The sequence below is a fragment of the Podarcis cretensis genome, assembly GCF_951804945.1.
Source record: "Podarcis cretensis genome assembly, chromosome: 4".
Lineage (NCBI taxonomy): Eukaryota > Metazoa > Chordata > Lepidosauria > Squamata > Lacertidae > Podarcis > Podarcis cretensis.
In genome coordinates, this window is record NC_137173.1 from 104,035,572 (window position 1) to 104,047,686 (window position 12,115).

At 41.8% G+C, this 12,115-nt stretch overlaps 1 protein-coding gene across 1 annotated transcript in view; it reads left to right on the top strand.

The window, feature by feature from the left end:
* The first annotated feature begins 6,493 nt into the window (after positions 1–6,493).
* Positions 6,494–12,115, top strand: part of DIAPH3 (diaphanous related formin 3) — a 126,228-nt gene continuing 120,606 nt past the window's right edge. Inside the window, exons 1-4 of the mRNA XM_079972512.1 lie at positions 6,494–6,559; positions 8,116–8,148; positions 9,843–10,019; positions 11,733–11,837. Of these exons, the coding sequence (XP_079828638.1) occupies positions 9,900–10,019; positions 11,733–11,837 (225 nt within the window). The 5' untranslated portion in view covers positions 6,494–6,559; positions 8,116–8,148; positions 9,843–9,899. The remainder of the gene's footprint in view (positions 6,560–8,115; positions 8,149–9,842; positions 10,020–11,732; positions 11,838–12,115) is intronic.

Sequence of the window (12,115 nt, forward strand, 5' to 3'; positions counted from 1 at the left end):
TTAACAAGCACTATGACTAGTTTAAAGATAGCATGGGAAACCAATGTGGAGCAGTCTATAGACTATTATGATTGGAAAGCTATTTGGTTAACCATGCAATTAGTTTTTGCATATAAAAAACACCTTGGAATTTTGGGATACATATACAGTATGGTATACAACTCCCATACAATTGTAGATGGGGTTTCCATAACTTGTTTGCACAACAGAATGGGGCATCTGCTACCACCTATGGTGGACCTATCTGATGAGTGTGACTTTTGGGGGGAAAGTACAACAGGAATTTACTTTGAATTTGAAAGGACCCATTAAGTTTGCATTTTAGTGAATATTATTCTCTTAGGTGAGAGGCCAGGTTTGGATATTAAAACATAAGAATTGCTTATGTTTCTTATTATAACAGCTAGACTATCTGTTGCATAAAATGAAAATCCCTAGAAGAACTAAACATAGCATTTATAGAAACATTTAAAAGGCAGCAGTGGCTGTAAAAAATAACACAGGCTATCTGATGAGAGACACTGATAGACAAAGTGTGTTTTATGTAGCATGTCATGCCTTTATTTCATATGCAAATCAGAAATATATGCGATCTCCACCATCTTCAGCAGTTCTGAAAATATGGAGACTGTAAATATAAAGCAATGTTTTGAAAAGAAGCTATTTTCTGTGATACATCTACGTAATTTACTTAATTTTCAATTTGATTTTACATGGTTTTTACCACATCAGAAGGAGGAAGAGGAGAAGAAGGAGATATTTTACAAAGATTTTACAAATTTTATAAAGAATATTCATTTAAAAATAATATATTTAAAAATAATATATTATTTGCAGAGCCCAGGAACTACTAAATAATTGTTGGGTTATTATATTGGTTTTATTTTCCCTCCATTTTTGTTGTAGTAGTGCAGATTAACATACCTAAAAGATAAAGAGATGCATTTGGTTCTATGAAATCAAATTCTTCACAACAGCTTCAATTGGATCTGAAATTCATGGTTATCCTTCCACTGGGCCATTTGATACATGAGGCTGGCCTCCCCCAGATTATTTCATGTAGCCCTGTCAGCTCCATGTTTTCCTCATCAGCCCCACTAGAACATGCTTCTGCTATAACCCTTTAACTGGTCTCTTTTCTGTCAAAGCAACAGGTAGTGGAAGGATATTCGTCATCCTTGGAGTGACCAAAATACTACATTAAACCCTTTGGTGGCTGCTAGATAGTCATCTAGGGCACCTGAATCTGAAAACGGACGGTAGCTTGCAGGTGGTTTGGCAGCACATTCATTGCCTGTGACGCACACACTTTCCCATCCTCAAATCATGCAGGATTGATGGTTCTTCAAACACAGGTTTGACAGATGATTGTGTTACAAAGGAAATGGCAACATATGGCCTCTATCACACCACCACCAATGCTTTAAAATTATTGGCTGGTATCCAAATAACTAATTCAGATATGCCCAAAGACTTCTGCATGCCCAATGGGAGTTTTGCTTTTTTAACTTTGGAAGACCCAACCTGTGCATCATATCACAACTTACTTATGAAAGTATTTTCCATTTTTATGAAGTGGTTTTTTTATGTGACCGGGTGTGTGTGTGTGCTTATGTTGAGAAATATAATCCTGATGCTAATGTGGCTATGTACGTCACTTCAGTTATACCGGACCATATTGACACTCCAGCCTTGGAAATGATGGAAATACGTAACAAAACCCTGTGCTTCTTGTGCACAGACATTTAAGAGGGCACTCATTTGCCTCTAATTAATTGGTCCACAGGTTTTGCGGTTTTTTAAAGCATGCAGCATACCAGAAAAAGGAATTCCTCCTCTCTCACATAAAGGAAATTGCTTTTCCAACATTATGCTAGCTGTGACACATGCATACAGAATCTAAAACATTTTTCTCCTTTGGAACCCTCCCCCCATATACTGTACATACATGATTGGTCAATCAATTACTGGTAACTTATACATTTAATTAGTTAAGATTTCTTTAATCAGGTGTTGTTGGCATCTGCCTGTCTTGGGGGACTATGGAGGGGTGCACTTTCGAGGGTAAAGTCAAACCACTGGAGAGTTACAGCGCCTGCTGAGGCTGTAGAGACCTTTATGGGAGAGACATGTTTTATTGCAAGTGGGACAGATGAAGGCATCCAGTTTTGCTGCTCCAGGGGCACCATGGCATTTTTTCTCTCTTGAGTCCCTTCCAGCCATCAGATGTCCTATCATTTTCACACAAGAGTGAAAGTGTTCCGTTGTTTCCTTTATTCCCCCCCACCCCACAAAGATATTGCTTCGTAATACTGTATTACTGTACAACCTTCACTGCCTAGACCGTCTATTCAAATTACAGATTTCTCTATAGATTTAGCAATGATGACAATCACATAAAAAGCACAGGCAGGCTTGAAAGTGATGTAAACCTCCTGTGAGAATGCTCCAAGAATTAGAAACACATTTGGATCAATTGCAGACCAAGGTGCTCCAAGAATAAGCACACAGAAGTGAGTTCTATCATACAGATGTCCAAATCGTAGCACAGTCCTGCTGGCAAGGGAAGACCAAGTCATCTCAAGCCACAGGCATGACTGGCACACTTTATAACTGCCATCTTTACACACCTATGGCACACTTGTTTTGATCAGCAGTTTGTGGCACTCATTATTTTGATCTTCCCCTAATTTTATTATATTGGAAGCTAGTGTATTAAAAGCATTTGCGACCTGATTTCCATATTAGCAATATTGCAACAGCTACACAGCCATTTGTCGTTTTATGCTCTTTCTCTCTCTCTCATATTTATTGGCCCGTTTTTATTTTATGGTTTTTTAATTGATCTTATACTCATTTGTGTTGTATTGCTGTTATTTTTATTGTATTTCTATGTTTAATGGTGCAATTCTATACTGTACACACTTATATGAGAGAAAACCCATTAAAGTCACTGGGAATTACTTCTGAAGACAGGCATTGGATTGCATTGTTAACTTGGAAATCACCCTGGGGATCTATGGGAGTGAAAAGTCGGAACCAAAATATTTAGATAAATTTTACCTGTGGTTCTGTCCTACATCATTGTAGCACTGAATTGGTTGGGACCATTCTGATTACGTTGCCCTTTCCCATGCCAGAATCTAGATGGGTAGGAGTGTGTGCAGGCATACCACAGATGAAACCAAACCAAGAAGGCTTGAAACTATGTAGGCCTCAAGAGTGCAAGTATGAATAACTTCAGCATAAAGTAAGCAAAACTAAAAGATAAAAGAATTAGGAATCACTGTTCCCTCCTGTTAGAATGTCAGTGCCAAACATCAGTTTAGTTTCTGCTTATTTAAAAGCAGCTTTGTATAATTTTTTCCTGACACTACATGAAGCAGAACATGCCTCAGGCTATATCTTTTTAAAGCTTCTCAGATGCTTTTGTATATAAATTCTTAGTTGTCACAAGGTTGACCAATTCTTGGCATGCATTCTGCAAAAGGAGAAATCCGTAGCAATGTTCTACAAATTGAGATACTGTACCAAAGTTTCATTAAAATGCCTGGCTCTGCTGCTGCATCCTTTTTCTGCATATTTGAGATATGTATAGATTTGGTACATGTGCGAGATAAATTATTTCAAGGGGGGGGGGGGGAACTCTCTTCCTAATAATTTTAAAAGTCTGTGTGAAGTTTAAAGGAAACCAATTTAACTCATAGTTTCTGTGTAAACTTTTAAATAATGAGATAATCTTTTATAACACTTATGAATTATGTTGTAAAAATTAGAAATGGTTTAGTGGAGTTTGGGCCATTTTGACAGTATGAAAATGCATAAATCAGAAAGCTGGCAGTAATTTGGCCTAATTTTGCTGCTTCATATTTAACTCTGAGTAAGACAGTAATGGAACCTCATTACTCCTTGGAATCTAGATATCACAAAAACCTCATGATAAAAGCGAAATAGACTTTCATTATGAAAGTTCAACCTTTGGTGCTGAATGGTAGGTGTATTCAGTTTTAAGTCAATCTTTTCTGCCACCATTTTGTAATCATGATTTTTTATTTTAAAAAGTTTTTATACTTCATTCAATAACAGCACCGTGATCCTTATTTGCTCTACCAAGTCAGGGGAGATAGCTAGACTTTTTGAGGCTAGTGAGTGCTGAAGGGACACAGCCTCCAAAAATGATGTTACAGTGAATGCCTCAGAGGTAAATCTCAAAGGTGTTACAGTGCTGGCTCCGGAAATGTTCTATGCACATCTGCAGACTCTTCTCCACCTTCAGCAAATAAGTCCTTCTGCAACACAAATAGCACAGGGGTGGGATCTGACCCGGTGCTAAGGGAACCTTATAAAGACTGCAAGCTTGTCTTTATATTGCTGGAGGACAGGCTGCCATCTGTCTGGTGGAGCTGGCCCAGAAACTAGCACATTTATGAAACTACCTGTACACAGGATGTGTAACTTAGGGATGTCTGGGAGGTGGAAAGCCTTGCAAGGCATCCAGGGGAACAACAAAGACAAGAGTGCTCCCAGAAAAAGAACTTTTACTGAAAAAGTAAAACAACATTTTGCTCATGTTAACAGTTACTGAAGGCTCTCATGTACAAAGTTAAGGGAGGATAATAAGGCAGACAATGGCAAACCCAAGTGGCTACATGGTTATGCTTTAATATTTGGAGGGGGGAAGGAGGGTGGTTGCTGACATGGAAACTGGCAGGAGAAAGAGTGTTGCATCTTTCCTTAATTGTCTTCTCTCCAAAACATGGCGTGGGTGGGGGTTCTTCACACATGCGGATGAGAAACAGTGTACAGGTGATCTAATGTTTGTAGACACTAACGGAATTATGAAATGCAAGTAGGGAAGCCAATATAATTAGCACCTCGTTTCTGTATGTCTCATCACAAATAGTTGTTAAGGACATGGGGCAATGTGGGCTTTGGTTTGGAGAATATTACACAAATAGGTAACATGGCCATGATTACACTGTTCTGTCTTTTTCTCTTCCTCAGCAGTAGATCATTTCATAGGCCATCTGCCTCACAAGTATGATACACCTGTTGCTCTGAAATTCTGTTAGGATGGAATGTAAATCTGCAGGTTTTTTTCTCAGTATGTGATCAGATTTTTTTTTTTAATATTTTAGCAGGAAAACAACATATTGGCCAAAGTAATCTAAACAAGTGGAATTTCTCTGCCCCAACCACCAAAAAAAGATTGATGTTTGGTATGTGACACGTTTGAGAGCCTCATGGAACAAAACGATGATTGTATAAGCCTCGGCTGTCAAGTAGTGATTAGAAAAGGCAGATGCTCTGTTTTCAGCACAGCATCTGCCAGAGTGGTGAACTTGTTCTGCTCATTAGAGCAGGCTCTTCTGAGAGGCAGGAGTAATAATGCTGGTTCAAGTCCAGTTTTCAGTTTTTACCCTTGAATATCTCATGTCAGAGAGTGGAATAAAGAAACAGTGTTGCTTTTCCCATTTTATTTTCCAGCTAAAAGCATGGGAGGGTGTGTTCTCATATATATGCACCCCTAAGTTGCTTCCTAATTGGCCGATGGGTGGTCCTGACTCGATCCCATCCCCTCTAGAGCTCAAGGGGGACATTCGGCTGGAACATATTCCCCATGATGGAAGCCCAAGGCAGCCTCCCCAACCCACTATCCCCCACCACGCGGGCTGGAAATCAATGGGAATGGTAGTATACACACTTTATCAAATAATATAAATAAAAACAACAAACATTTGTGTGCACCTTGTTCCCCCCCCCCCCGGACTCAAGACAGAGTACAGCTAAAAACAGCAATTTAACATTGATAGAATTAAAACTATATTGATAACCATATATATATATAGAGAGAGAGAGAGAGAGAGAGAGGGGTAGATATGGGGGAACCAATCATTAAAAATATATATATAAATTTCTAGAATTCAAACAATTTTTATTTGTTTGTGTTTAATAACTATGGAAAACCACAGAATCATTGTTTGTGTGTGTATATATATATATATAGAGAGAGAGAGAGAGAGAGATGAAACACGAGCTCCCTCAAACATCTACAGGCCCAGGCAGGAGCCTAGTCAGTCTTCGGTCCCGCGCACGCGCCAAAGCCAAAGGGCAGCCAATCGGCTCAGCGATTCCCCGGCGCCTCCGACTCCCGTTCCGCGGACGCCGCTCCCTCCCTCCCTCCCTCCGGAGAGCTCCGTTTCCACCTATCAGAGAGGAGAGAGGCTCCTTGGCCATGCTCGGCGGCCTGGGATTGGCTGCGCAGAGGCGGGCGAGGAAGGGAGGGAGGGCGGGGAGTCCGTGGCGGGAAGATTCGGATGCCGGGGATTGGAGCCGGGGCGTGGCGGGCGTTTCAACGGGCCAGAGGGGGCGGGGCCTCGCCAACTGCCCTCAGCCGAGCGCGCGCCTGGCGAGGGGCTCCTTCCGCGCGGCTGCCATGGAGCCGGGGGGCAAGAAGGGCCCCGGAGGGAGCAGGGGGCTCCGCCGCGAAGAGCCCGGCTGGGAGGCGGCGGCGGCGGGCGGAAGCGGAGGCGGCAGCAGCACTAAAAAGCCCAAGTTTGTGAGTAGCCTGAGGCAGCTCTGGGCGGCTCCCGGGAGCCTCTCCTTCCCTCCCCGAGGCCCGTCTCTTTCGGGAAAATACCTCTTTGTGGAAAACAAGACCACGCAACTGAGTTCCCTCACGGGGGGTTGGCGACCCCCCCCCCTTATGCTGCCCAGGAACTTTCCTTCGGAACTGGCTGCCTCTTGAGGTCCAGGAGGCGCCTTGACTCTTTACTGCAGCTGCTGAAAAAGATAATTGGTTAGGCAAGCTGGGAAGGTTAGACCAACTCTGATAGCTGTGCATTTTTCTGGATTTTCTTTTTGTAAACCGCTTTAAGGGTGAGGGTTTTTAATATATGGAAAACCATAACTAGGATACAAAAGCTGCTTGCAGGCTTTTTCTTTCCGCAGGAGGCCAGTGGGGAGAAGGGGGTTGCAGGCATCTCCAGAGATGCTGGCGCTGCTTGCTGCCTCACCCGCCCTCGGGCAGGCAGGGGCTTTCAGACTTTTTGAGTCCCCTGATGAACTACGTTCTTTCTGCAGCTCCCCTGTGGGGAAACATGCACCAAGCCTCAGAAGCCCACTTTGCTCCCCCCCTCACCCCTTTCCAAACATCCTCCTTTGGTGGAGTCTTTCCTCAGCCTCCTCTCCCCTCTGCTTCGGAGTCCTCTGGGAAGTTGGCGCGGTCTCTGAGCCCCCCCCCCCCCCGCCCCAGAGAGAGGTGCCTCAGAAGAAGGTGTCCCCAGCCTTAGCAGCCCAACAGAGACTGGCTGAAAGAGAATGGGCCTGCATGGCGGAAAGGCTCCTCTTCAGTGCTGGACACTCAGCTCCCAGGCAGGCCTTGCACATGGCAAGCACAAGAAAGGCCAGCACGGCGCCTGTCCGCCTGCCTGTCCAGCCTCCCACTTGTCTGTCCATTCCCAACAGCAAGGGCTGGCAGACTGGCTGGGCTCCCTCATCCACTTGCTTGTTTTCTCCGAGGCTGCCTCAGCTCCTGGCAACCAGCACCCCCTGGCCAGCCCCAGAGCCAGGGCTGCTGCAACAAACAGCCATGCAAGCCTTTGGGAGGCAGGGATGCAATAGGGCATCAGAGGAGGGAGGGAAGGAAGGAAAGAGAGATGGAGGCCAGTGTTGCCCACGGCACACCTGACCAGCATTCAAGGCACACTGGTTGATAACCACTGCCCTAGGGTGTTTTATTCTGATACTGATAAAGGGGACTCTTAGCCACAAGTTCATACAGAGTTCGCAGGGAAGGGATGGTTGTCTCCTTATCTGCTAGCTTTTCTGGGCATAAGCAGGTTAAAAAAGGTGGGGCAGCAGGGGCAGTTCTTCTTCACTTACTGCCACTCAAGCCAAGCCAAGAAGGCCAGGGACTTGTGGCTGTTCCATGGGATGGGTTCTTGAGGTTGTCTAGTGGGGTATCATCAGGGTTACCTCCACATTTACAGAGACCAATATGATGATGGAAAGTGAAGGAATATTGCTTGCATAGTGAAATTATACCTAGAATTTCTTTGCTAATTTTTGGTAGGCTATCTGAACTGCATTAAGAGCTTGTTTCTTTATTTACAGCATTTGCACATCAAGACACTGACAGATGATGTGGTAAGATTATTTTGCTTTTATTCTGCTGTGACTAACTGTATGTTTTACCACACAGATAACAGGAACTTGCTTTGTAAAATAAACACTTTTTGTCATTCAGATTTGGCACTTAACTGAAATGCAGTAACTCACTTCAGATGTAATGCCAAATAATGATTTTGTGTTACATGAACTTGCCTAGGGCTAATGTGCTGTCCCCCTGCCCATAATGCCATCTCATTTTTTTCTTTAGTTAATGGGTAAGTGAACCAATAAATGGATAAATGTGAGTAAGAAATAATAACAATAAAAACTATAACAATTTGCTGTGGCATCCTACAATTTGCTGTGGCAAGTTTGCTTGTAAACTAGAATTGGGAATTAAATGTTTGGTTGTAAATAATAGTTTGCCCAGATTGGATGTAGTGATAAACTATAGTTTTTGACAAAACAAGTATAGGAGGAATAAATGGGTATCCTAAGCGTTGTTCATGCAAACCAAGCCAATAAGTTGAGTGTGCCATTGGTTAACTATGCTTTAACCATGCTTCTACACTTATGAAAGAGATGTCCTGTTTATTGTGTTTTGGCTGGAATTCTCCATTATCTATTCAGCTAACAACTTTCTACGTCTGAGAGGTCAGAGTTATAGATGACAGTCCTGGGTCCTACCTTATTTTTAGGTATTTTGCTGCAGGAATGTATTTAGGGGTCCTATTAACTTCTTTGGGCATGATACTAAATTATAGTTTAGAATTATGTGTATGAGCCTAAGTTTACTTCAGGCTTGCATTCCAGATCACCTTTCTAGTACTGCTGTGAGGAGATTGGGAGCTTTAACTTGTGTGTCCAGTCAACTGCTTATTTAATTATTTTAGAACCCTAAACTGTAGTTTACATTTACTATGGTTTTTTGAATAAAGCTATTGCTGATTAGGTAGAGAGTTGCATAATCCCAGTATCACCATACTAATGTACATTTTTTTTGCTGAAGACTGCCACATGTGGTTGGATATGCCACAGCAGCAAATTGCAAAGTATGGGCAGGGGTATAAGGAATATGGCAATTTTTAAAGTACACTTGTGCCATGTTGTTCAGGACTTTACATACTTACCTTGATAGCATGCTTGGTAGCATGCTGACATACAACGCAGGTGTCAGTAGCTAATGCCCAATAACATCTAGACTACAGAATTCCTCAGTGGCTGCAGCTTACAAACCAGCTTCAAGGGTGGCTCTCCAAAGGGTGAGTTACAATACTTTATATTCAGGGCTAGTGATGCTTGAACCCATGCAGCCAAACTATCTGAATCCAATAATGGTTGCAGCTGATGTACCAAACGATGCTGGTAAAATGCGGTTGTAGCTACTGAGGTAACCTGAACCTCAAGTGACAAAGCTGGGAGTACCCGTAAACTAGGTACCTGGTATATCAGACAAAGTACAACCTGGCTCGTCCAGGCTCAGTCCTGTAATATCAAACCAAAGTTTAGTGTTTGTCTAAGCAAAGCCACAATGAGTCGGAGTCACCTAATGATGGTAGGAATGAAATAATACTAGGTATACAACATTTTTTTAAAAAAAATGTTTTTGCTTTTTTGTATTTCAGTGCTACTGTAAAGAGATACTACTGATCCCATGTATAAGATGTATTTTTAGGATGCACTGTGTATAATATGAATTTAAGACATATTAATTCTTAGTTCTTGTTCAGTTTGATAGATTTTCAAGTATACGAATTCCTGGGAGCAAAAAAGATCGACCAACTATAATGAATCTGAAACAATTGCATTCTACAACCAGCAGCTGGCCTACATCTACAGATTTGGATGACTTCATTCCTAATCCTTTATCAGATGGGGAGATCCTATCACTATTTGAAAAAATGATGGTAAGAGAAATTGTTCAATTGGCTATGAAGGTGTAATGATATCTTAAACAGAATACTAAAGTTCCCACTATGCTATTGGGTTTCTCTTTCTGCACAATAAAAGCACTGTTAAAGTTATATCTGCACACTCATTAAAAAATAGTTCAACTAGTTGTGTGTGAATTTTAGCAGTGGCAGATAGTATTACAGTCCATTATATGAATGGCTCTCTTCTACTAAGAATCTTGCCTGTTGATATAGCCTTGTCCACTTATGGCACCAGCTTAATTTTCATATTCCACAAGGGTGAATGGTACCTTTCAAAATAGTTATGGCATGGCAAAGATTATACTAGTACCATTACTCTTGTTTTATATATGCGACAAAAATATTTTTGACTATTTTTTCTTGAAAAATCGACGAGAGCAATTTATAAATGAGCAGCAATAATGAAGGAAATGGTTACCAATAAATCATATATATTAGTAAACCCTAAATTGCATCTTTCTATAATTTCTACTAGTCCCAACTAATAATAATTAATAGTAATTTATTATTTGTACCCTACCCATCTGACTGGGTTGTCCTTGCCACTCTGAGCGGCTTTCAGCATATATACATTGTAAAACATAGTAAAACAATCCTTGAAGAGCTTCCCTATGTAGTGCTGCCTTCAGATGTTTCCTAAATGTTATATAATTACTCATCTCCTTAATATATGATGGGATAGCATTCCACAGGGTGGGCGCCACTACCAAGAAGGCCCTCTGCATGTTTCCCTGTAACTTCACTTCTTGGAGTGAGGGAACCGCCAAAAGGCCTCAGTGCTAGATCTCTGTGTCTGGGCTGAGTGATGGGGTGGAGACGCTCCTTCAGGTATACAAGGCCAAGGCTGTTTAGGGCTTTAAAGGTCAGCACCAACACTTTGAATTATGCTCGGAAATGTACTAGGAGTCAATGTAGGTCTTACAGAATGGGTGTTATATGGTTCCCAGTCGCCAGTCTAGCTTCCACATTCTAGATTAATTGTAGTCTCCGAGTTACCTTCAAAGGTAGTGCCGCGTAGAGTGCATTGCAGTAGTCCAAGTGGGAGATAACCAGTGCATGTACCATTCTTGTGAGACAGTGCACAGACAGGCAGGGTCTCAGCCAGCATACCAGATGGAGCTGGTAGACAGAGAAACCCACAGAATTAACCTGTGACTTCATGGACAGCTGTGAGTCCAAAATGACTCCCAGGCTGCGCACCTGGTTGTTCAGAGACACAGTTACCCCATTCAGGACCAGGAAGTCCCCCTTTCCCCCAGAAACATTACTTCTGACTTGTTGGGATTCAACTTCAGTCCATTAGCCGCCATCCATCCTCCAACTGCCCCCAGAAACTCACACATGACATTCCATGCACTTCACTGGTTCCAATTTAAATGAGAGGTAGAACTTGGCATCATCCACATCTTCATTTTCACTGTAACTGAGCTGAGCTGAGCTCACAGTCCTTCAACACAAAAATGTACTCCAGGTTAATCTAATCTTTCTACATTTCAATAGTTAATAGGATCATTTTGTTGCTTTTGTTAAATAAAAAAATCATTGCAATCTACAGCAAATAACTCAGGATTTGCCAGCATATTCTAATGAACCTTTTATTCATTCCTGGTTTATGGTAAGGTGATTTTGTTTGTAGAAGGGGGGTAAATCATAGTATGTAATGTCTGTTTTGCCTTTTCCCCTTAGGAAGATATGAATTTAAATGAAGATCGGAAGGCACCATTGAGAGAGAAAGATTTCAGTACCAAAAAAGAAATGGTGGTGCAATATATTAGTACTGCTTCTAAAGTGGTAAGCACTCTTGAGTGGAGTGGGTGTTTGGGTGGGAGAAAAACTAACAGATATTAAGAGATTGATGCAAATCAAGGAAAACACTACTTTTATCAGCAACTGCAATCACAGCTCCCAACAAGTACAGTCCAGTTCATGCCAGATTGCATGTTATTTAGTTAAGATATTTATATACCACTTATTCACATTTCTAATTGGTGTAAATAAAAACAATCCACAGAAAAAGGGACAATAGAATGATAAGACTTTATCATGAAACCAAACATCACCTTAAAATA